At 37.5% G+C, this 27,097-nt stretch overlaps 1 protein-coding gene across 1 annotated transcript; it reads right to left on the reverse strand.

Moving 5' to 3' along the window:
* Positions 1 to 1,660: 1,660 nt before the first annotated feature.
* On the reverse strand, positions 1,661 to 25,300 carry LOC104272208 (wiskott-Aldrich syndrome protein family member 1; the record flags this gene model as incomplete). Its single annotated transcript, XM_009867143.1, has 5 exons — positions 25,146 to 25,300; positions 12,198 to 12,332; positions 3,430 to 3,583; positions 2,649 to 2,766; positions 1,661 to 1,833 (listed from the first exon to the last, which is right to left on the reverse strand). Coding segments are annotated over exons 1-5 (713 nt in total), but the record flags the coding sequence as incomplete, so codon positions are not given.
* Positions 25,301 to 27,097: the final 1,797 nt, after the last annotated feature.

Here is a 27,097-nt window from a genome sequence, read left to right on the forward strand (position 1 = left end):
CCATGCCATTACTTCTAGCAGCTCACGAGTTTAACAAATATGACAGGTATATTAGACAATTTTTACAGTGTGCTTGTGATCTTAGTGTTTATTAGTCACATAATTATGAGTTAAGTAAACATAGCAATACAATTGTAAATCCATATATATCGGAGCATATTAGGAAACAGAGTTACTCAATAATAATTTCTGCTCTTCAATCTCTACATATGTGCAACTGTATTATTTTATAACATTCAAGAAATCTTTTAATAAACTATTCAAGGATTAAAAAAAAATTCTGTTAAATTCAAAGGAAATGCATCTGCGCAACACTTTTCAACAAATAAACCAATATTCTACATTTCCACATACTGCCACCACTGTAGTATCTAAGCCTATTACATTCTCCAGGGGTGAAGTTCTTACTCTGTTGTTTAAAAGCCCAGTCATTGTTCTGTATCTCAACACGTATCTGTACATGTAGTGCTCCCAAGCACTACAGCATTATTTATAATTGCATTATTGGTACTGAGATAATCAAGGTTTAGGCCAGGGTCCTAGATATAAAAGGAGTCCTGCAACAAGTGTGTCTAATGTGGAATGTGACGTAGAACACAACAGGACGACAGCAGGGAAGCCGATGTTATTACCAACAGCTCGACACAGCAGTTTGCTGCTGTAAAGTTGTTCCCAGAAAAATGCTAATCACCGTAACTCGGTTGTACCTTACCAAGTGAAATGCACTGAGACCATTTTTACTTTCTGAAATGAGTTTTCTACAAGCAAGTTTCTCTATTTTTCAGACGGCAAATATTATCTCCTGGAGCTGCCATAATTATCCACTGCCACCATTAAGTTTGTTTAAAGGCCTTAAAAAACTAAACCAAATCCTGGTGCGCTTTTGGCCAGCAAAGGACAGGGGAAAAATGTAACCGTTTTCTGGAGAACAATGAATACCTTTTAATTAAATAAAGACCAGTCCCCCAGAAACATACTCCCCAAATTCCTAATACTACTTGTCAGTCTTCCTCTTATTAGATGTTTCTTGGCTGGTAAAATTGACTTGGCTTTGCATGAACACCAGAAGCATAAATACAGCAGGTGTTTACCATGTGAAATGCTACTTTTAGCCACCAGCAAATACCTGCTGTGAAATGAGAATCCAGCAGGTTGGATTTTGTAATAGGCCATAACCAGAAACGTCAATCAAACCTTGGATTTGCTCAAGAGTAAAGAGAAGCTCAGCATTCTCAGTCGAGTTCTAAGTGGACGTTTGTTCACATCACACCCACCATATAGTCTTGGCAGTGTCTGCTTAAGAAAAATCAAGTGACTGGAATAATAGGGATTTTGTAGGTCAAGACTGGAAGGTAGTGACACACCTGGGTGTAAACTCGCAACAGTGACACTACACCTCCGGCAAGTTGCAGGCAACACATATCCTTAAGGATACAGTGAATTTCAAGGATACATGCTACTCTTAACAAGGTAATAACTACTCCTTTAAGGACACACCAAGTGTTTTAAAACTGGGGTTTGATTTAGCTAAATCTACAGTTTCCAGTGCATTTCAAGAATAGCAGTATTATTGAATAGCTCATCATTTACCATTTCTCAAGCACGTTCGCTATGTCATACGAATATCTGCACTTAAAAGATAGAAAAAACAAAAAGAAACCTTGATTCAAAATGCGAAGCGGGGCCATTAGCAACTTCAATATGCTTATGTAAGAGGTTAGCATCATCTTCGGCAAGCTCCGGACCTTGGGCTAACTTCTGCCACTCTCTCCGTCTGTCATGAGGTGCCCTTGGCACTTTTTCTGGTTCATGAGGGCGATCTAGATTTTTCTGCTGCAGGAGAGTTGTGCAAACAAAACTGACAACTAAGACAGTGTTTTTTAATTAGTTGCATTTAAACATCAGCCACAGAATAATAAAAACTAATCCCAATTCAAGGGCAAAAAAAAATTACTTTCAGTCTAAATATGATAGATAAATCAAAAAGACTTCTAAGAGGCAGAAACTTCAGTTTAGTAGATAATTAGCTGAATAATACAGAAGAAAAAAACCCCTGTAAGTAGCTTTTTATTCTAAGTCTGAAATGAAATTATGAATATGACTTATATTTACTGTCTCTTTGTATGAAATATACAGGATAACAATGAAATAAAAAAGTAGCATTACCTTTGCAGAAGTGTTTGGTTACTTTCAAGAAAATACAAACAAAATGCTTTATTCCTACCAATTTCTTTCTAGTTTAGAGCAAACATATCTATTAAAATGTCATTCAAGCTTTTTCACCTGTAAGATTGTCAGATTTTTGTATTATAAAAGTGTTCCAGTGAAATTCTTTATGCTTGCTGTATTCCTCATTTCTTTATCTCTTTTGAGTTACTGCCAGAAGATTTACAAGTTCTTGCAAACCTGCTGTTAATTAAGACAGCTTGAAAGCTCTAGGCCCTTCTATATTACTATTTATTACTGGTATCAAATATTTATTTGATAAAATTGAGAGAATTGAATGAATACAAGTAGTTCTAGTTGAATGAAGATAAGTCTGTAAAGTTTGCATTGTTACTAATTGCATAACCAAAAACGTACCAAATCTGAAAGTAAACCCTTCCAGGAAAAAACCACCAGAAGCTGTATAAAGCTAACTTACATACCTTCTGCTTCCTCTTTTCTTTTCTTTTGTCCTCGGTGTCTTGCAACATTTTTTCCTTCCACAGATCAAAGAAGTAAGAAGGATTGGTATAAAACTTCAAACCCTCTTTTCCATCATCCCTGAAATACAATGATGCAAACAGTGCATGTTATTTGAGAACGTATGAATCCAAACATTAAGGCAAATGAAAGGCATATTAAGGAATACCTAATATCCCAGACGCTAAAGTTTTTTACTGAAGAGCATTAAAAAGATGAACATTGACTTTCTGTGCCGTCATTCTTTACTACCTCTCCTTGTATTCAAGGTCTCGGTTTTAGACAAGTAACTTTAACTCAAGCTGTAGATAAAAAAGACTGTCATAAATCAGAGAACTCGCATTTCAATGACTCAAATCTTGCTCTTAAAATAATGAGCCAATTTTTGTGGCTGCTCATGTTCAACAACTGATTCAAACAGCAAACAATATTCATTTCCATTAAAGACGTTTCTTTCTACATACTTAACTACTTATTTTCTTCACTTCGCATCCAGGAGTGTTATACAGCTTAATAAATACAGATAACAAAAGTGAGTTTTTCTTACTATGGTAAAATTTAAGTAAAGTGGAGTAAAGTTGTAATGCTTATAATGCCTTCTGCTGCCTGTATTCCTCCACAGTTTTCTAGTGTGGCTCCTTAAACATTCAAGTGCTACTCAACACGAGCGAGGTGTCTGGATATAGCGTCTCTATTACATAAAATAAGCTGGAAATTGGTTTTGATTAATTTCATTTTACTAACCTGTAAGGGGTGAGAATGTTAAGTGGAGGAGGCTGTTCACAAATGTCGTAAGTTTCTTGCAAAGGAATAGGCAGAGTTTTGCGGTCGAACAGCTGTTGATCTTGGATTGTGGAACTACGGAAAGCTTTCCTCATTGTAATGTCCTGCAGAGACACTGAAAGAGAATATTCCCATTAAAAGAAAAACACACCAAAGGCAGTTTATTTGGATTAATCTAGATTAATCAAGAAATGCTAGTTAGAGTACAAATGTTAAGCATTACTACTAGTACCTCACCCATCTTACAGCAAGTATAAATCCATCTAGCACTACTGCCACAGCAAGATATCATCAGACAATGCAAAAAACATGCTTGTAATGTTCTAGCACGTTACATTTTATTTAGCTCCACAGGAAATTTTTGCTCGCCTGGATATATCAGAACTCTGTGTCTCCAAAGTAGCTCAACAAATTGCTTACTGTAGCTATAAAATATCACTCTGTAGTTCGGAAGTACCTAATAACATTTACAAACTCCATTTCCTTTTGGAACTAAAAATTTATTCTCTATCTTGTAGAAGAGACTTTACCTTGATACTATTAGCAAGCCAAACTGAATTCCTAGGCAGCATTCCTAGCAGAATTCCTAGCAGCTCCACTGAAGGCCCACTGAGATGCCAAACCAGAAAATCACCTAAACTTATGCTACTGATATTGGTGATTTTAATGGGAGGTGATACTATTTTCCAACACACGAAATTAAGTTTTTTAATCAGACCGTTTAATCGAGATAAGACTTCTCTCTCTAATTTAGATATCTTGGATTTTTAAGGACAGTAGTTGGGAATAATCTCTTATCTTTATGTAAGATTCTCTCCCTCCCTCATCTTCAGTGACTTTGCAGCCAGTGTTAGACTTCCACAAGACAAAACAACCGCCCTTTTCATTGGTTTGGGCTTTATTTGAAAAAAAAAAAAAAGCATAAACAATATTGAAAAGAGTTTTAAGACATACTAGCAAAGAAAGTACTTTCAGCACATGCATTTTATCTACAAATAATATCTACAAATAACTATGTTTATTTTATAACAACAGGTTGCTAGTAATGCTCCTCTACTCAAGATGAGAGGGGCATCCCCTCCTCCCATATCACTAGGGCCTTTGGCAATAGTTTTTTAAAGGTGTGTCTGTTTAAGCCAAAAGGTGCATTTTACTCTGTATCTCTATGTATGCTCCTGTGTGTTACAGGAACCAAACGTACCTGCATACATGCACGCACGCACACACGCTGAATTTCTGTTGTATGATCACAACAGGGTAGAAAGCAGGATTTTTTTCCAGAGGGCTGTCTTACCTAAGAGTATTGGCAGCATCTTTTGTGAGGCTAAAGATGGGGTTTATTTGATTTTAAGTTTGGCTTTTGAAGTCTACTACAGTTGGCAAGTTTAGTGTTGCCGGAGTTGTTTCCTCCTTTTTACCCTTAGGTTCTGTTTCAGTACAGTGCCTTTTATTCTTTTTAATACCTTTAAATAGCTGCTCAGAAACCTTTTTAAGTGTGTGAAAGAAATATAACATGAATGTCAGTTAGCAGTCTCAATTTCTGTGGGTATTTTTGCACTCATAAAAAATCACATATATTTTGTACCTGTCATGAAGTACAAGATGTTATTTGCTGACGAAAGTTCACAATTAGAAGAACCGGCGTTTACCTCATCTAAAAACCTAGTCTTAGATCCTTTTATGCTTCAGCTGTTTTTCCTTTTGGTTGTTGGTTTTACAAATCTCACGAAATGTACTTATTCAGAGTTGCTTGGCAATCCTGCAAGTCTTTAAACTGTCACTTACTGGAAACTATGCCAACAAAAATAAAAGTTATTATTCTTCTCTTTGAACCTGTGTACATTCTGGAGGCAGTTCTTTGTTTTAATATTAAGATGCTCAGAGTATGTGACACCATATTATTGAGATGTACATTGTTCTAAAACCTCTTTATCAGCATTCCGTAATCTCTTCAGTGAGCAAACAGAGCCAGTCTAATTAATAATATCCATTTTCTTGCTTAAATTTTGATTTTTTTAAATATGTACAAGGAAAGAACACACCTGAGGATAACCAATCCATCAGCCCCCAACAGTAAGCGTAGATTACTCTCTCTTTAAGTTACATAGCTCAGAAAAAATACCTAGTATAAAAAATATACACTAGAATTTCAAACAGGTAAGGACATTTCCTGCACTGATACTCAATGACTAGCATTCACTGAAAAGCACGACTACGGAAACGAAAGGACGTGGCACACAGAATACCGAGAATCATGACACTGACATAACTTGCCTACGGACAGGGATCAGGTAAACACCACGCTGCAAGCACAGCGTAATCCTGGGCTGTGCACGGGCTGGCTTACAAAGTCATTTGTTTAAGTTGCCAGCTGGCTAAGAAACAGAAGCCTTGCGTGGCTCAGCAGGGAGAACACGTGAAAACCTGGCTGGTCATCCAGACACTTGGCTTTGGCCGACCCACAAAGTGGCACGGCAAAAGGACAGGTCAAACAAATTGGCGAGAGGAGACAAGGCACCGAAGGAGGAGTTGGAAACGCTGCAGGCATCTGGCTTGATGCTGACAAATTGATGCTTCCAGTTTCCCAATTCCCAACTAGCACCAGAACCTTTGTATAGCCCAAGATCCTAAATTTCATATGGATACACCTTCCTGAAAGTCCATTTGCTACACCATTTGCGTTTACTGGAATGAACAAAAAACAGAGTCTTAAATAATTTCCTTAAATGCTGAAATGTTCACAATTCAAGTTAAACATCCATTCAACAATCTGAACAAAGGCCAGTTTATCTTTACTGTGCCTGTTGTTCGGATTGTATGAAAACACCTATTATGGCAACCAGTCTAAAGTTCTGTACACAACAATATTTTCCACATAATTAAAAACTATCTGTCAGAAAGCTAAGCTGCTGACCTTTTGTACATTTGCTGTTGAAAAAGAGATGCCAGTCCATTTTTATTTGTAATCAAGAAATAACTGGAAAAAAACTATTTAAATTGGACTCTGATAAGACACAATATCTGGGTTTCTTTGGCGTTGAACTACAAATTAAATAGAAGAACACATCAGTGTTATATATACATAATAATATTTTTGCCTCCTGTTAAGACTCTCATTAAACTGCAATCCTCAATTTTTAGTAAAAAACAGATAGGGAGCATATCAGTGTACAGACAGAAAGTAGTCACTTTTACAATCCAAAGATATGAAATATTACATTTTATTTTACGTCACCAGAAGAAAAAAAACACTGCTACTAGATTTTTAAAATTCTTTTAAATTCAGTTCAATGTATAATTTATGATGAGGTTCTAGGCAAAAAAATGTAATTCTCCCGAAGATGGTAAACAAATAAATAATACAAATTTCTTTAAGAAGCTTGCATTCTCAACACTTTCTGCAGAATTTCATCCTGACAACTTCGATGACTATGAACTCTGGAATATCCCAGCTGCGACACCTGGTAGAACTGAACAACTATAGAAAATTAGAGACAAATCAATGGACTTGGTTGCCCACAAATCCATTTCTCTGTTCCAAATCTTACTCGGCAATTTTAAAAGTGCAGGAGAGAAAGAATGACAATATTGAATGAATAATTTAGCTGGAAGATTCCAACTAAAGGTCATTAATTGAGCAGGTTTTGAAAATTCTCTTCAGATAAAAATTGTGTGATTCAGTTCCTGGAGACACTGCAGTCTTGAATTTGGATTTCTGTTTTATATATTTTATTTTTTTAATGATCATCCACTTCAACAATGTCCAGAATCACATACGTATTAGGTTTCTCTGTCACCAGAATACTTTTGACTGGTCACTGCAGGCTTCATAGTTGCTAAGCAGAGAGACTACTTCTGCAGAACAGAAACTGCTCTCCTTTGGGCTTGGCCTCAGCACAAGAAAATAAATTTGAGATATTGATTTAAAAAAACGCAAACCAGCTCATTCACTCTTTGGATAGAAATGCACATAGCTTAACTACTACAGGTAAACACAGAGAAGATGAAAATGTTAGAGCAATCATTTTAAGAAGACTCAGGAGTTGCTCGAAAAGCAGTGTGTAGAACCAAGGAGTCCTGAGCAGGGCAAGATGTAAGTCACCCAGCTGCATCAGGCAGTGAATCTGCTGGTGAGTCTCAACAAAACCACCACGTTATTTAGCAAATGACATTTTGTCCGGATCCCTCTTTTAATATACAAAATACAAATTACGCAATATCACGGCTATACCGCTGAACTTATTAAGCCTTGGACACACTAATTTAAAATTGATTTACTTACTAAATAACCCACAAATTGAATCAAGGGCTAAGAAAATTGGAGAAAAAGCATGGAAAGCAGTTGGAGCTCAGCCCATCTGCTCACATCTTTGAGAGGGAGATGCACTCAGATCCAACTTCCATTAAGTGAAGACGTGCCAGGAAGTGACCTTTAATTTAAATTAACAGTATTTTTCTTTATTTGACTTTGTGGGTAAAAATTCTTATGAATGATCTGACAATAGTGTTATTCTCCACATTAACATATTACATGTGGAGGCCAAAATTCAATTTTCACGTGCTCCCTGTTCTGTGACTACATTTATACTCAAGTGATCAAATTCCTTTCCAGAGGCTAGAGAAGGGAAGTGAGTTGCCCCTTAAAATTGAATTTACTACCCTCTCCTTGCAAGTCTCTCAATCAGCTGAATATCCTCATTTAAAAGTTGACCGGGTCTCCCATTTTCAGAAGTATGCAGACTGCAACTAGCTGTCAGGCTTTTTACGTTTCTCCCTATCAGATGTCATCTTTTCTGCCTATAGCAAAAGGACAAATCTTTCTTTAGCATTAATCCAGCAAAACTTCTCAACTACCGACCCTTTTATGACAGGGTAATATTTCTAGAATGTTTCGAAAAAACCAAGCATATGTGTTGAAAGCCAGAAACTGACTGAAATACAACTGAAAACGTAGTTTTATTCCTTTCCTGAAGTATGCTAGGCTGGTCACCCGTAGCATTTCTGCCATTAAGTTTTTTACGTCGCTTGGCACAGTTTTAACAGATACGCTGCAGAAATGAAAAACTGGATGCACTGCTTTAAGATTAAAATCCCCTCCATACTGAGATTTAAATGGAATTGGCAGTTCATATTAAAGAACCACTAAATTAATACCATAACATGCAGACAAACACTTAGCTTATGAATTCTCCCTCTGTCATGATGCCATTTATTTCTGAGTGATACACAACTACTTTCCAACACTTCATTACACTGTACATCAGAGATGTATTAGCATTTCAAAAAAGAAACATAAAAGCTAAAATCAATATTATCTAAAAAACTGTGAGTTTTCTACAGATAAGAAATTAGCTATTTGTAGCAAAACTTCAAGCTTAATGGCATAAATAAAATTTGGTAAATTAACAAAAATTTATTATTATAATTATAAGATTTGCATATAAATGGAAAGAATTAGAATGCTATTTATAAAGAAAATACTGAAATTAAAAATGGTTGCAAAGAAACTATGCCCTTAGGGTTCATTTTCTGACTTATGAGGATAGCTTATATTGCAGGGCTACTGAAATTGTCAAGCTTAGTTCACCTCCAAAGCAAGAATGTCCTATAAAGACCCCAGATGTGACAGCTCTTGAAGACATATAGGCTAGTTTCCCATACAATTGAAATAAAATTCCATTCACTGTAAGAAAGCAAAGGATTTCTTTTTGTCTGCATGCAAATTTAGCATCTGAGGGGGAAAAAACCCACAAGTATGTAAAAAGAATAAAGTATGTAAAAGAGTAAATTACAATATGAAATTAATAATTCTGAGAAATTAAGGATTTGAAAACAGTATAATAATTCAAACTAAACCAAGTTCATTGCAATTCTTCTGCGACAGAAATATTGTGCACCACAAGTTAGCTCCTTCAGGACACAACTCTAATTCTTTCACAGAGATTTTGTAATAATTTCAAACTAGAAACTAACTATAAGATAAACTATTTTTAAAAAGGAGCTTGTCAAGTATCTGCACCTTGTTCAATGAATCTGATTTGGGCTGGTTTTGTTCATGCCACTTAGCTTTAAATGAATCTTAATTTCTTCCTCTTGTGTAATAGCATGGGCCCAAAGGAACACATTAAATCTTCTATTGCTGCCTACTGGCAAAGAACTAGCAAATGAGACTCATTTTACAAGCAGAGCTCATTTTACAGATGCTGGTAGCTGATAAGAAGTACTGAAATTTGCTTAATTCTTGCATAGAGGGTTAAGAAAGGTAATTCCAAATGTCATACATTAACATCCTCCAGCTATTTTAACCCAGATCAGGACTAAACCAAAACAATTTGTGATGAATTTCTAAATCTCAAGCCCAAAAGAGGATACTGAAGGAGAGAGTTTCCTGATCCCTAATTTTTAAGGACATATAATAATGAAATTCCTCTCATCTCCTTTGTCCTCATCTGGTGACTCATTCGCTGCAGACATTTGTGAATAAGAACACTGGGTACGGCTCAAGGACTAAATATTATTAGGTTAATAAAAATAGTCATTTAATAGTTCCTGACACCGAGGACTGCTTGTGTTCCTCTGATGTAGTAGCAGTCACTGCTATTCCACGGTGTGAGAGACAAATCCAGGGTATCAGATTTGAGTCCCGCATAGCCACAGCGGACTTGATCAAGTATCACATAGAATGTCAGGGGTTGGAAGGGACCTCTGAAGATCACTTAGTCCAGCCCCCTGCCAGAGCAGGATCCCCTAGGGCAGCCACACAGGAACGCGTCCAGGCAGGTTTTGAAAGTCTCCAGAGAAGGAGACTCCACAGCCTCTCTGGGCAGCCTGTGCCAGGGCTCTGTCACCCTCACAGTAAATACATTTAGGTTGAACCTTCTGTTTTCCAGTTTGTGACCGTTGCCCCTTGTCCTGTCACTGGACACCGAGAAGAGTCTGGCCTCATCTTCCTGACACCTGCCCTTTAGATATTTATAAACACTGATGAGATCCCCCATCATCTTCCTCTTCTCCAAGCTAAACAAGCCCATCTCTCTCAGCCTTTCCCCATACAGTAGGTACTCCCGGCTCCCAGTCATCTCATTTCAGCCCTGTTTTCACTAATTGAGGTGTCTGCCCCTTCCTTTAGCTACACAGTTCAGCAAATGTTACAGTAACAGTACTTGCGTACTGTGTAACAGTTCTTTGAAAAGTCAGTGATGTGGTGCATTTGAGAATACATACTATTTACAAATATTTCTAGGAATTTTCTGAAATCAAGTAGTGACGGCTATTTAGTACTGAAACCTGCAGCCAAACTTGCCAAAAGTGATTTGCAGAGGAAAGTACAATTTTCCATCTTTCTATCCTGTAACATCCTTAGATGTTTTAACTCAGTGACTTAAAATGGCCTCTCCATTTTCCTCACATGTCACACTAGATATGCCATATCAACACACGCACCACCCTAATTTAAACCAAAAAACAAGCTGCCAAGGGTAAATGCAGAAATGACATTAATGCTCTGGAGTATTACAGCTCTTACAACATCTCAATTGTTGACAATGTTACTATACACAGAAAGGATTTTTGTCATTATTCAGTCATAATAAACAGTGTATTTCATTGGAAAAATAGGTGTATGTGTATGATTTATGCTTAGTTGTCAAGAGACTTGGAAAATTCCATTATTGTAAGAATTCCCCTAGGCAAGTCACAATTTTGTGGAAAACCTGCTACTAGCTGTGAACAGCTGTCTTTCAAAACCTGCTCTAAAATTACTGTCACACAAAATGCAGAATCAAAACCTCCTTAGCTTAGTTTTGCTTAGTGAAATTTCAACACTTAACTAAAGACAACCTGAAGAGCCTGCCCTTGGTTTGATACTTCATTTTTCCTGGATGACACACAACTATTATACCTAAACATTCAGAACCAAACCAGCCTTCTATAAAATTGGATCCCACAAGCATCTTCAAGTTCCTTTGCATGATATGATGTTGCTCTACTTCCTAGGTCTTAGCCATATAGACTAGAACACCCCAAACCAGTTTGGGATTACAAGACCTTTCACAGTACCACCAACAGATATGCAGGAAGGGAAGAAAGCTTCATAGTATTTACGTATTAGGCAGTCAATATTCCTATAGTCATCACAAAGCCTATATATCATTTAAATCCCACATAAATTTGATCTTACAGGCATGAGCTACGCCCTACTGAGTCTTGGAAGTACTTCCATTTTCTTAGTGCTAACCAATATTTACAGTACTTCATGCTATTCAAAAAGAATCCAAGGGGATATATGGTATCAATAAATGGAGCTATACAACTCTAACTTCATACCAGAAGTAAGATGGTAACAAGTTAAATGCAAAAAGCCTACTTGGACAAATGGTTACATCCCATAGACATTTGTAGGAAGGTTTAAAAATAGGAGTAAAGACATCTCAAGGCATTCACATATTATTACTAATAAATAACTCTACTGAAATGACACATACTCCTGTAGCAGTTTTTATGTAAATCCATTGCCAGAGCTACTGTTTAGTAAGTGTGAAAATGCTGAACTCAGAAAACTGCTCAAGGCTATAAAAGAAATCTGTATCAGAAATAGAAATGGATGTTTCTTGCATCATGCTTTGCTCTGTGTTTTTCTAAACACAATTTAAACTACTATTATTTCCATTTCATGAACCAATGGTGTCTGGGTGACAAATAAGAAATCTTCAATGTAGAGGTTAACTTACATTCCTCTTCCTTTGGATCGAGTTGTGTAACACTGACAGATAAGCGATCTACTCGTTCTTGTAAGGAGTTGACTCTAAATGAGAAACTGTGTGCTTCATTGAAAAGTTCACCAAATATATCTTCAGCATATTTACCTGAAATAGGAAAAAATAACATTTCAAGCACATCACAAGGCAGTCAAATGAGTTAGCCTTGAAAAAGATTTCTATTTTAAGTAAATCTAAGAGGCACGAGTAACACTTCTAACAGTCTGTACTTAGTGAGTTCACTAAGAATGCTTCAGAAAAGGAAATAAAAGTTAAATATTTAACTTGTAACTTATTTATCAGAAATGAAATTTATTTAATAGATTACAGGACAGATATTCAGCTTATATATATATAACTATGATGATATGTAAGGAATTAGACTGTTTATTTTCTTGGGTATGTATAAAAGGATGATTTCCAGCATCTTAAGCTGCTCATGTATGAAGAACAACGCAAGTGAAATTTATTTCAGCATTTCTTAGAATGAAGTACAGTTTCCACTACTACTCTTTAAAAGACCTTTCAAAAATAGAAGATCAGGTATTTATATCTAGGTTAGTTAGAACCATCGTATTGAAAAAATACACACCAAAATAATAAACTACACTTCGAAGGATCAAAATTCTAGTAACTGACTAATTTATACTTAAGTAAAACAAGAATCTCCTTTGTTCAACAGGCATCAGACATTTAGCACAAAAGAGCAAGAGTTTCAGGTATTACGAGAAAAGGATGAGTAATGAGCTTCTCTTCTACAGATGTTGTACTCTGTGTAGTGCTTCTAATGCATCCCAGACTCAAGCAGTCTGCTGACGTCACCGAAAACAAACCCACCACACTGCCCAGCAAAAATTGTAGCCACATTTCTGAAATACCATATGATCACTTAAAAAAATTTCTACCATACTGTGCACATGTAATTTCTGTGCTGTTTGTGCACTTAAGGTTCATTTTGGAAGTATAAATCCCATGAATTTCTACCTTGTTTGCACACAAGTTCTGACAGATACAGTAGGAAAGGATAGTTATGAAAACTTTGCCTTTGGTGCACAATAAATCTGAAGTATATGTAAAAATGAGGACAATTTCAAATACAGACTTCAAAAGAATGAAAATTAAATCCCTACAGGTAGTGTGGAAACTACTTAAAGATACCATGTGGTTAGCACAAGACTAGCACATACCATTTATTAAGACTTAGGTAATGGCAATAGAAAACCAGCACGACTATAAACACCAGAATATAAAAGGGGATATTAGAAGAAAGGTACAAATGAAGAAAATAGAAAGGATCATAAATTCTGGCATATTAAACATAAACCCCCAAAACTAGCCTGAGGAACAACTCTCAAATGAATAATACATATTTCTTCAAAGACATGAGGAGAAAGAAAGCCTGCCAAGAGTCTGTAGAGCCAACTGGTAATGAAGGTATAGAGGAGTACTCAGAGAAGACAAGATCACTGCAGACAAGCTAAATGAACTCTTCCTCAGGTGTTAAGGGAAAAAAACTGAAGAGATCCTCATGCCACAATCTATTCTTTGTGGTCAGCTCAAAGAAACTGAATCAAAATTACAAAAGTAAATTGACAAAATGACCAGCAAAACATTAGTAACAATTCATAAATCTCCTTAATACATGCTGAAAGGTGGCAAGCACACCAGTAAGGCTCAAAAATTCTTTCATGGAACATGTTGAAAGCTAAATGCCTGTAAGACTGACATCCAGACAAAATTAGTCTAAATCATTGTGAAGAACCATATTAGCAAACACCTGTATGAGTTGCTGAAGAGACAACACAGCTTTTTTAAAGTTAAATCTGTTGTGGTGGGTTGACCCTGGCTGGACACCAGGTGCCTATCAAAGCCACTTCATCACTCCACCCCCTTAGCTGAATAGGAGACAAAATATAATGAGGTCAAAAGTCAATATGACAACAGAAAGACCACTCAGCAATTACCATCATAGGTAAAAAACAGACTTGACTTCAGGAAATTAATTTAATCTACTGTCAAACAAAAGCCAGGTTAGGGAAATGAGAAATAAAACCAAATCCTAAAACATCTTCCCCCACTGCTCTCTTCTTCCCAGGCTTAACTTTACTCCTGATTTTCTCTATCTGCTCCCCACTAGTGGCACTCAGGGATGGGGGAATGGGGGTTGTAGTCAGTCCATCATGTTGTCCCTGCTGCTCCTTCCTCCTCAGGAGGACTCCTCCTCACACTCTTCTCCTGCTCCAGCGCAGGGAGACATGGGAGACAGTCCTTGAACTTCTCCAGTGTGAGTCCTTCCCACGGGCTGCAATTCTTCAACAAACTGTTCCAGCACGAGTCCATTCCACAGGGTGCAGTCTTCAGGAATAGACTGCTCCAGCGTGGGTCCTCCACAGGGTTACAAGTCCTGCCAGCAAACCTGCTCCAGTGTGGGCTACTTACTCTTTCCAAGTCCTGTCAGGAGCCTACTCCAGCACAGGCTTCACATGGGGTCACAGCCTTCTTCTGTCATCTACCTGCTCCAGTGTGGGGTCCTCCACAGGCTGCAGGTGGATATCTGCTCCATCATCAACCTCCATGGGCTGCAGGAGGACAGCCTGCCTCATCATGGTCTCTACTACGGGCTACAGAGGAATCACTGTTTCGGTGCCTGGAGCACCTCCTCTCCCTCCTTCTTCACTGACCTTGGTGTCTGCAGACATGTTTTATATGTCCTCTCCTCCAGCTCTTGTTCCCCAGCATTTACCTCCCACCCCGCTCTCCCTCTTCTTAAATACGTTATCCCAGAGGTGCTACCATGGGATCAGCCATAGCCAGCAGCCAATGTTTGGCCTGTAGCCACCTGGCACTTGCTCTATTGGACACAGAAGCTTCTAGCAGCTTCTCATAGAAGCCCTCCTGCTACCAAAATCTTGCCACACAAACTCAGTGCCTCTCTGAAGTGTTTATAAGCACATGGATGGAGAGCTATCATCTATTTAGATTTCCACGACAGTTTTGAAAGGCCCTAATCAAAGCTTTTTCAGAATACTTAGCAGCCAGATCATAAAAAAGACAAGACATAGCAAGGATAAATCATCCCTCAAAAGGTACAGAATAGAGGATAGGAGTAAATAACTGGTCCTCACAGTTGAGAGAAGTGAGTTTTCATTGGTACTAGGACCTATACTATTCAAGATAACCATAAATGACATGAAAAACCAGAGATTTAAGTTTGCCAACAATACTAAGTCATGCGGAAGAAACACACTGAGCATTGATAAATACACAGAACCTCCAGCTGGCTGAAGAAGAACTGGAAAGAGTTGGAGGCTGCGAGATTAGTATGGAGTATCCTACATGCTTGCCTTGCTCTTTTCTTGGAGCATCTGCTATTAGCCACGGAGAGAAGCAGATCAAAGGTGCAGGCGTCCTTAGAACCTTTGTCTTGAAGCACCAGGCCACAGTAATATAGAGGAGAAAAGTCAGTAGAGTCTACTTAGGTGGCAACTCACCTAGCGTAAGACTTTCTAATATATGTCTTGAAACTCTGAAAAGTTTATGTTCTTTAACCTGTATCTGAAGCAAGAGAAATTACTTAATAAGGTGAGCCAATAAGAGCAAGATTACTAAAGTTTTAATATACATTTATTACAAATGTAATGTATTTCAGGTAATATATTTAGATATATTGTTCAATTTATTTAGACAACTCACATAGTATTCAGACATGCAAACTAAAAATCAAGTGTAAAATTTCATATGTAGAGCTCTAAAATCCATCAACTTTTACAGGTTTTATCTATATCATTTCATCAGGCTTACAATTCATCTACCTCATTAATGAGTTCCAATTGCAAATAATCTGTCTCAAACATCTTTTCAGCATGTCACACGCAGCTGCAAACATATTGCACAGAATAATTTGCCTGTGCTTATGAACACTAATCCTCAAACAGGAAATACATTAAAAACAACCTGTCGCATTTGAAGTGCTAATGCCAACCACAATGTCTCTACCTACATGCCTGTTGGCAATCTCTTTGGCTTGAAGTCTATTTAACTAAATGCTTTTTCCAGCTAAGCAGAATGTTTGCTTTTAGTGAATTTTACAACTTCCCTTCAGAAGAACAATACGTGTGAACATGTATGTGTATACAGCACTTATAATTCAGTTTGTTTATGTTGCTGTCTCTGTGTGTATTCCACATAAATACATCTTCAATTTTGAATGGATTACAAAAGATATGACTACAAGTGATAACACTGATCAAAGTGTTAAAAACTCAAAGAAATATAAAAATTACATTAGTAAACAAAGCTGATCTCATTCCACTTAATTTATAGGTAACATGTTAGAAGAGTAAAGAATCAAAACTAGTTCCATTATATAGAACAAATATTCCAATTATTACTAACATTTCAGAAAATTTACATCATTATGGGTCTGTTTTATGAAAACCTCGTTTCACGCAGTACAATAAAGAAAATGGCAGATGACTATGACAATTAAAATAATAATGCCTTAGGATCTTGATCACAGCTGGATAAATAATATCAGATTAGAAAGACCAGTCATCTTGTTTGCCTATTAATGACAATCCAGACTTCTACAAATAAATTATGTCAGCATCTGTGAAAAGCTTATTTTACTGTATTTGCACAACTTGCTTAATTGACTAGAAATATACCAAAACTTGCTGTTTTCAAAAGGCAAGTCATAATCTCTCCAATACTTCTAGCTGCTCTTCTCAGGCCATCATACTGGCATTTATTTTTATTATCAGAGCACAAGGTTTTTTTCATATAAATAAGAGGATACATTATTATTTATTTTTAATTAAGGAATATATTATTCACTTTTTTATTCTTTCCGAACTTTTTCTCTTATCTCAAAGGGCTCTATTCACAATTAACCCTTTCGTAAGAAAGGGATACATCAACGCAGCTCCCACTGGTGTCAGTCAATGTCCTTTTAGATGACAACCAAATGTCTTGGAAGTAACGTACTGTCCTTCTCACAAGAACGGGCATGTGTCTTGATAGCCTTTTTTGAACAATTATTTTCCTGACATTTATAAAAGACCTATAAGCTGGAAAAAGAATAGTAGCTACTAGCTGAAAATAGAACAAAAGTAATAATGCTCTGAGGGGAGACGTCATAAATGTTTATAAATATGTCAAGGGTGAGTGTCAGGAGGATGGAGCCAGGCTCTTCTCAGTGATGTCCAATGACAGGACAAGGGGCAATGGGTACAAGCTGGAACGCAGGAGGTTCCACAAAAATATTAGGAAAAGCTTTCCCTGTGAGGGTGACAGAGCCCTGGCACAGGCTGCCCAGGGAGGTTGTGGAGTCTCCTGCTCTGGAGACATTCAAAACCTGCCTGGACGTGTTCCTGTGTGACCTACTGTAGGTGATCCTGCTCTGGCAGGGGGGCTGGGTTAGATGGTCTTCTGAGGTCCCTTCCAACCCCTGACATTCTGTGATTCTGTGTAAAACCACCAAAACACGTATCATCCGTCCCTGCTCATTACCATGGCAGTCAGTATACAATGACTCATAAAATCCAAAAAAATGACTTACAGTTCTCATCTTTCAACATTTGTTTCTCCTAATTTGTTTTTTTCTCCTAATTTTCTCCTATAATTTCTTAAATATTTGTCCAGCATTAGCTTTTTGGGCACAAATAAATAATTTCTAAATATCCAATACCTAATATGAAGGGATATTATGGCAGAAGAAACGTTATTTTTGCATTGTTCTGGGGTCTGGGTGTGCATCAGGTGTACTGAAGTCAACTACGATCACCACATAAGGTTCTGAACTTACTTCAGGCTAATTAAACAACGTGTGGCAAATGGATGTCTTTTAAGTATTATCTACTGTGTTGTACAAATTCCTAGAGGCACACTAACGCTAACATGCTGCAAGATCAGGGCACGTATTAGCAGTCCCCTCAAAACTCCAGTCCTTTAAATTCACCAGAACTACAGCATTCACTACGCCATATCCGTAAAAGGGCATTTAAATTAATCATTTTACAACACTAGATCAGTTACCATCGGATTTAGTTACAGGCTCTCAGACAAGGAATGAGACATGAGTCCTGAAGCAGGACTTAAGGAGAAAATCACTAGTTTACTATCCTTTTACATTTTTAAAGAAAAAGAGTTCCAAAACCCTCTGACTGCATCTAAACCTGAAACAGCATCCCACAGATCAGTTAGGGCTTCAGCAGCCTCTGGTAACTATGGTCTAAATTTTAAGTAGTTATTTGGATAAATATATTGAGCACCTAAAGCGCTCAATGCCATAAACCAACATAATTTTTGGAAATTCAAGAGGATAACTGGTAAATCTTGGGCCAATGCAAGATGCATCAAGTGGGGCAAATGAAACGAGAAAATTGTTCCATGTTGCCAAATGTATCAATCTTAACTAAATTAGCCTTAATGAATTTCTCAAACTTCTAAAGCTCAAAGGGGAGGGAGTTAACATAAGCAAAATCTAATCCAACATATTTATTAGTGGAGTTAAATTATAAAATAATTAGTATATTAAATATGTCACAACATTCTTAAATGAAATATATAATAAAATGTTATGTCATTAAATTTATTATTGTTATAGTAATATTAAATCAGTAAATATGTGGATATACCAAAATATACAACCTCAAAATATTATTACAGGTTTGGCAATTTGTTTTTTTAAAAAGATGTAGAAATTGATAAAATATCAGAAAGAATAAGCTAAGAATTCAGTCTGTTACCCACCTATACGCTATCATTCATTGCTTTCAATCCTATTCACACACTAAACAATATTTTTTCCAGTACATTTCCCAAAACCTAAAAGCACAGAACAAAAGCAGCAGTAAAACCTGTCTCATTTCCTACTGCACAATCCCTTCCCAATATACTTACACTACGCAAAAATACGTTAGTCACTACTGAGTAGTTCCTTCCTACACAATATAGTGGCTATATTAGAAAATATTCTTTCAGGATAATTACCTACCACTTAAGCTGCTAATAATATATAACCAGGGTCCCTTTACAAAGCAAAACAAGAAAGTTATTCTAAGTCGTATTAATACATTTTTCCTCCTCCATTAATTATGACACATAATTTAACATAACCATTGCCTGTTGATTCAGATTCAGATCTTCACTACTTTTAGTTTTACTTAATTGAATGTTTTAGCACAAATCAAGGTATATCTGAGTTTCACTTGAAATCCTAGGCTTGTTTCTCACCAGGATCATTTCAATCTCAGCTCAGTGGCAAGGAGACGGACTAAACACTTGGAGACCAAACTGTCTCCCAGGCTTGGAGGTAGGAACCTTGGTAGATCCTCAAGAACTTCAGTGGCTATGGCTGAGCGACCGCTGAAAAACAATGTACTAAATATACTTCAGTGACGCTCATTAGGAACTATCATTATGAAGGTGCAAGGGCAGGCCAGAGGACTGGACTTAAGGATTGTTACAGAAATATTACAGTACAGAAGAGACAATGTGGTTCCTTTAGCCAGTAAAATTGAACCAGACATTTATCAGACAACCTGACCAGGGTATCTGTATTAAATGAACTCTGTTAAAGGCAATCTCTGGAGCAGGTCTGATGCTTTTTGTTGATGTCCAAGAAGAAAAAGTGAGCCTTCAAAAATCTCTAGTCCTGAAGGTCTGAGATATCATTTCTTATGTGCCACTGAGGACAGCATCAAGGCAACAGGCTGAGATTATCTATTAGGTATTCAGAAACCTGTGAAAAAACCACTGTTAAGGGCTGAACCTGATGCTGAAGGCACGATCCTAAAGATCTTTTCACAAGGAAGTCTTACCCTTCCTTTCCTTTTTTAAGATCACCTGAAATCACTGCTCTATGTAAGCAAGGAATTAATAACACATAGGATGCAGAGCTGTTTCCAAAGAGAAAATACTGACCATGTGCTTATACCTTCACTATCATTCGAGGTGGACATGAAACAGCAGCCCATTGCCAATACTGTCACTGCTGGAGAGACAACATCAAGAAATTCGAAGTCTTTGAGAGGATGGGCATCTCTGAAGATCTTAGTAAGCCCTTACTCCATGTGCATAAACCCACTTTCTCTAGTGTTTCCTGGCAACCATAATGATAAAGAAAGAGGGGTGACTAATGAAGAAAATTCACAGAGAATCCTGAATAAGCTTGTGAGCACCGTGAGAAAGAAGATTTCTAGGGCAGGACGTGCTGCAGAGATTCTGCTGGTTCTGCAATACTTACTGAAGCTCTCGCTGCCCCCTGCAACATGCGGTGAGGGGGGGCCTCTCCTTGTGCTGAAGGTGTTGTCCAGGGAGGATGAAGAAAGAAAGGCCGGTGTCTGACCTGAAGAGGCTTGGTTCTAAAGATCAGCTGCAGTCCAGACACCTTGCTGGTAAGTATTTCTGGAGAAAACTTTTGCACTTATTGAATATTAACGCCTTAAGCCATGGCAAAGCGAATGTTTTCCTGAGGTGAGAAAATGTCTCTTACAAGATGAGCGGTGTTTAAAAACCTCTAGGGGATGGCATGGTAAGCAAAAAATAAGGAAGAAAAGTTAAAAGTGTCTGGAAGGGAAAAAAAGGGGGAGAAATAATATGCTCAAAACTCAGGGTTTCACTCCTGAAAACTAACAAATAAGGGTCAATGAAAAGAAATAACTAACTAGGAGAATATGGTAGAAATAGGAAGCGGTACAAAGAAAAGGCAGAAAGAGGGGAAAGGTTACTGAAGGTTCAATGTTAACTGAATTTTTTTCTCATTAACATAAAAGGCACTCCAGATTAGCAGTTATGCAGCATTCTCTTTCTTTATACCGAGGTAGAAGAAAAAAGGGGAAACAACGGTTCTGGTCTGAATGCCTGCAATATAAATATTAATTGAAGGAATATATCCAAAAGGAGAAATGTTGTCCTCCCCAGATGGAGGTGTCAGAGATGGGGGCCCAAGAATAAATCTCATCAGTTAGGTTTCTGATGTGGTACTGAGATCCTGTGTATAGGGAACAGCTGAATAAAAGGAAAATCAAGATTGGTCAATAGCTGTGAACAAAACAAGGAGGTTACATGCACAGAAGAGAACTATTTATCCATCTTCTAACAATGGCACAGCTGAAAACTGGTATCAGTTCTGTTTCAAGTATGCTCAAATACTACAGCTTGACATAGATTCATAGAATAATAGAATGTCTTAGGTTGTAAGGGACCTTAGAGATCATCTAATCCAACCTCCCTGCCATGGGCAGGGGTGCCCTTAACTAGACCAGGTTGCTCAAGGCCTCATCCAACCTGGCCTTGAACATCTCCAGGGAGGGGGCATCCACAGCCTCTCTGGGCAATCTATTCCAGAGTCTTGCTACCCCCATACTGAAGAATTTCTTCCCAAGATCTAACCTAAACCTATTCTCCTTCAGTTTAAATCCATTTCCCCTTGTCCTATCACTGGACATTCTTGTAGAAAGTCCCTCTCCAGCCTTCCTGTAGGTTCCCTTCAGGTATTGGAAGGCAATTACAAGGTTCCCCTGGAGTCTTCTCCAGGCTTGAACAACCCCGGCTCCCTAAGCCTATCCTCGTAGCAGACCAACATACACCAGCTCATACATATCCTAACATACCTGCAGTATTGCTGAAAAAATTACGAAAGTAGTTCTCCAAAGCAGATACAGGAGGAAAGCAAGAAATACAGGGACGAATGGCTAGGAAACTAAAACAGCTGTTGCTGTTGTCCAGAGAGTTTCTGTTGCCACAGTGCCAAGAAAAGCTGTCAGAAGACAGATCCTTTTATGAAGTTAGAGAAGACTGGGAATAGACAGGGGGAAAAAAAAATTACTTACTGGCAATTTCGTATGTTGTATCAAGACAGACTGATGTGTTTTCATGCTCCAGGGAGAAAGCCAAGAACTATCACTCAAAGCAGAAATAAATATTTCGTCCTTTCATCTCTACTTCTTTTAAAGGTCATAAAATTTCTCAGATTGAACTACGAAAGGATTGAGAATTTGTATGGAGACACACAGCAACTATCACTGACATACAATGTAAAGCTTTTTTCACTTTATATTAGAACACAGGAAAACAGAATTCCTGTCATTTAATAGATATTGTTTCTGCAGGCATGTTCTACTTACATATAGCACCCAAGATCATAGAAACACAGTACTGTTCAGGTCGAAAAGACCTCCAGAAGTCATCTAGCCCAACACTCTGCTCAAAGATACCATTAGATCCAGATGCCTGAATAATCCAGTCAAGTTATTAGTATCTCCAAGAATGGAGATCTAATGATATACATGACAAAAGTCTAAACATAGCTTTTCTAAAAAATGTTTTTCAGTGTCATTTACAGTACTGGAGGCTCTAATTCCATCACAGTACTCTTTGTCCATATCGTATCACAAGAAAGTTTAAGAGTGGTTGATCTTGAGAGCCACAATGGCAGAAGATTAATCCTCTGTTTGAGGGCTGGTAATTGAAAAATCTTAGAAGCAGAAATGACCAAGTGCTAATCAGGTCAAAGATCATTCATTTAAACCTGCATAGCCTTACCAGCAAAAGCAGCTTCAGTTTAAAGGAAATGAAACTCGACCAGAATATTCAGTCTCTGCTCTCAGACAGAAGTATCATTTAATCTATAACTAAAGGGTTGATTCTTAAACAAACACATTATCCACAGAAAACAAAAAGGGAAGGACTGCAGAAAAGCTGGTTGCCAGAGGACTGCTGCAAAAGCGTGACTGCTGGCTGTGACTCACAGGCAGCTACTAAAATTTATCTGCATGTCAGCAGGTCTCACTTTACACGGGTAACAGTGACACACCAAGGGAAGACTGGTTATTTGGGTTTCAGCACACGAGAGACAAAATTCCTATGCCAGAACTCTCAAATCTTTTCTCATTTGTATTGCTACTAGTACAAATAGGCAGAAAAGCTGAAAAGAGTTCTGGAACAAAAACCACTTTCAACACAATCTCCATTTTTATAGAGGCATCAGCCAACATTGCTGAGAAATAAAGATTATTTTGCAAAACATGTTCTATTTAGTTGTAGGATAAATATTTTTTTTGTTGAAAGCATACACAGTATAAACCAAGAAGTTACATCAATCAGTATAAACACAGCCCACAGAAAACCTACAAACACCATGATGCTATTTGGAGAGAAGAACAGAAGACTGAAGTAACAGGTCCTTGCTCATCAGTTTAACCTACAAAAAGTTCTGAACAACCTATTCTGGGATTGCTGTTGCAGAGTCAACTAGTGCGTTTTCCCTCCTCTTTTACCTTCCTTGTCATTTCCAACATTGTATAACTTTTTTGACCACTAGTGAGTCACAAGATTATGACAGAAACTCCTCTCGGGTGAAAACAGCTAGTTAGGGCTCACCCCTAAGAGTTTACATAATTAGTCACATTCCCTTGAAAGTATCTCTCTTAGATGAGCTTAGGCAAGTCATGTAACAAACGTGGGAGCATTCAGTGGATATTCTTCAACGCTTTTTTTCTCCCTTAAATGAGTTCTTTCTGTTTTAGTATTGCTTCATCTTGCTCTCCTCCAGAGCAGCTGTACACACAATGTCAGGCAAAAGCTATGTAAACCAAGAAAACATAGCAAAGGCAGCCAAATCTCAGTGACTACTGAGATCATGATGCTGAGTTACAAGTTGGCATTCTTTAAAATCGAAAAATCAAAGGTTTTTTTTAAGGTGAAACGTAACTTCCAACTGAAAATATCACATGTAAATTTGGCGTGCCACCTACTAAAGGAAATTCCCTTAGATGGACTACAATAGTCCAGTAAGAATTTTTAAAACAAGCAAACTAAAATAAATGAATACAGTATTAGTAAGAGTGAGAGGGGAGGCTAATACACAAGTAGCTAGTCCGGATTTTTGGCAGAATGAAGCAAGACCACAGGTGGTGATCATATACTGCATCCTAATGTGATATACTCTTGGTTCACTGAAAAGAATTTAAATAGTTATTTTCCTTCCCCTTGCAGCAGCTATACTAATAATCATTTTTATATGCTGTAAGCATTCCAGTCTTGATTGTATAATTCAGTGTCCTCAATTAGAGTCTTCAACCTAATAGCACCGTAACAGCTTTGAAATGCTGCCAAAACAGAGTCACCATACAGTATACCATCAAATCAATAACTGAATCAATTTAATTAACAAATTAGGCTATATCACCTATGATCCTAAGATACTGATGGAGCTTTTCACACTGTAGATGCATATATATGCACAGTTTAATACTTAATGTGTTGGCAGTCTTACTAATGTCCTGGCTGTTAAAAAGTGCCTGTAGTATTGGAAATTCAAAAGGCTATCATGGTGATTTATCTGACAACTTTTTTACTGTAACTCAAAGAAAAAACAACCCAGAAGTTAGCCTCTTCAGAAAAGCTTCAGAGTTCCAGAGCTTGGGAAGCATTCACTCCTCTCAAGCGCACTGAGAGAAAAACTGTTGACAAAAGGGTGAAGAAAAATCTCTAGCTGTTCGAATTACTATGCAATAACCACATTTCTGGGTTTATGATTTTAAAAGGCAACCACTTTGTTTTTCTTCTGAATGACCACAGGTTTAAGTTAAGAAGATTAAGTAACCAGTGATGTATTTCTCATTATTCCACACTCCCTGCTCAAGAATTGCTCCTTAACTAGTAGATATCTTTTTCTCCCATGTTCTACTGGTAATGGAAATACACGGCTGAACAGTTTTAAGAAGTGCTGCTGGAAAAGTTCCTAGCACTCTTTCACAGAAATCTATGCTAGTCAGTAACCACAAATGGAGTACCTTCAAGGCTCAGCCACAATTTTCCACTGACAATTTGAAAAGGTGTTGCTATTTCTACCACAAAAACTGTGATCATAAAATGTATTACTTCCAAATGCAGCTATTGGGACAATGTACTTACTTAGGCTACTCAGTTGTCTGATTATATTTGCCAAGGAGATATTGGTGACACATTCCAATTCATTCTTGATACCTCGGGGTAGAGCTGTGTGACACAGGTGCCTGGGGTCTATGTTCCTTTTTACCAGCGGCATTCTGAAAGGTATTAGAGGACCAGCAAACCTGTGAAGACATGACACAAAATACTATTGTAAGTTTAATTATATTTTAAATTTAGATTATGTCTAAAGTTATATTGACTAATCTTAACAAGATAAAAATACCTCCACAGTACTGGTGGAACTCATTGCTCTGTAAATATATAAATCTTTTCTTCTTTGCCCAAGGAAAGACTACTTCATTCTCTCTCTTTAAACCTTTACCTGATTCAGATGCCAGTGAAGTGGCAAATAATTTTTTACAGATCACACTTCTTTCTTTTTCCCTCTGAAAAATAAAGACATGAAAATCTTTGCAGTACAAAACCAGTAAAGAATGATTTCTCTCTCAATGGACTACTTTCTTATTCAGGCCAGACAAAGTCCAACAACAAATTCCCTTTATTATGAGGTCAAAGTCAAATTAGTTGCCTATTCCACCTAAAGGTAGATATGATCCATTCATTACAGAATGTCATGTTACTAGCAGGAGTCACCCTTCTGGTCTAAACATCATATCTGAACCATACCTACTCAAGGTAAGAAAAAAGATGCTTCCTTGCCACTTACAATGCTACTGGCATTAAACTCGGCTAAGAACACACCTTCCAAATACAAGTCTCCTCAGTAAAGTTGTAGCACAAAGTCCTCTATGACTCAGAAATCCTACTGCTCTACACCTTTCTCCACATATGTTCAATTAAAGAAGAGTCTTTACTAGTGCTGCAGACAGAGTAAAAATAATCTCAGGTTGTGAATCCCTGGCTTTTAATTTTCTGCACCCACAGCACTGATTGGAAGGAGTTTCCCAGGGGGCAAGTTAACGCCTCTCATTTTATTAGCGCTGCTTATTAAGATCTGTCTACTAAAACTTTTCCTCATGAAAAATGGATCCCCTAAAACTCTGTAATCCTTCCATCATCTGTCATGTAAAACTCCGACCAATACAAAACTCCCATTTGATATGCAGAAAACGGATACACTTAGCAGCAGTTTAACTTAGTCTCTTCCCACTGCAGAAGAGATTACACCTTCTCCAGACAGCAAGGCAGACAAGTTTGCCACAACACAACCTGCAGACCTAATCCCTCAACCAGACAGCCTGCCACAGCTTCACCTGTCCTTTGCTCACAAGCTTAATCCCAAAAGGTTGCCAGGATGCCACTGTGGCTCCACATCGCACCACAGAATACTTCCCTGCAGTATATAGTTAGCCACTGATCCTTGATCAAAATGGAGAGATTTTTTGGATAAGAATAACGTAAGGCCATGGTGGTAGAGTTGAAATTTCATTGACCTAGCATGGCACAAGGAATTAAAAGAATTGTAGATGACTGTAATGGAGTATTTTGCTCTCCGCAGATGGCTTAGATTTCTCCTTGTCGCTTTTCCTGGGAGTATATTCTTTCACTGAAGCCAAGGCTCATAGGTGAGGAACACAGACAGGATCCTTACGTCTACCTGAGAAACACCTCTGAGTTTCCAGGATCTGGTTAGACTTCATTTGTTGCATTTTAACCTACGTCTACTGTGCTTACTTTCTTGAAAGAGCAAAAATATTTTATGAAAATAATTGTTCTAATAATTGGCTTAAGGGAAAGATTATACAGTTCTTAAAAATTTAGTTTCTCAGTACTGACAGTGAAAGTTATAGAAGTGTTCTTGGGACAGGGGTAAGTCATAAGAACAGATTTATTTTTATTTTCTAGAAATATCTCAAAAATTTCTAGTTACTAAATACCTAAGAGCTAAAAAGGAGCTGCTACACAGAAGCTAAATGAAATAAAAAGTGCGTATTTGAACACTGTCTCAGATA

The sequence above is a fragment of the Apaloderma vittatum genome, unplaced genomic scaffold (genome assembly GCF_000703405.1).
Source record: "Apaloderma vittatum isolate BGI_N311 unplaced genomic scaffold, ASM70340v1 scaffold17233, whole genome shotgun sequence".
NCBI lineage: Eukaryota > Metazoa > Chordata > Aves > Trogoniformes > Trogonidae > Apaloderma > Apaloderma vittatum.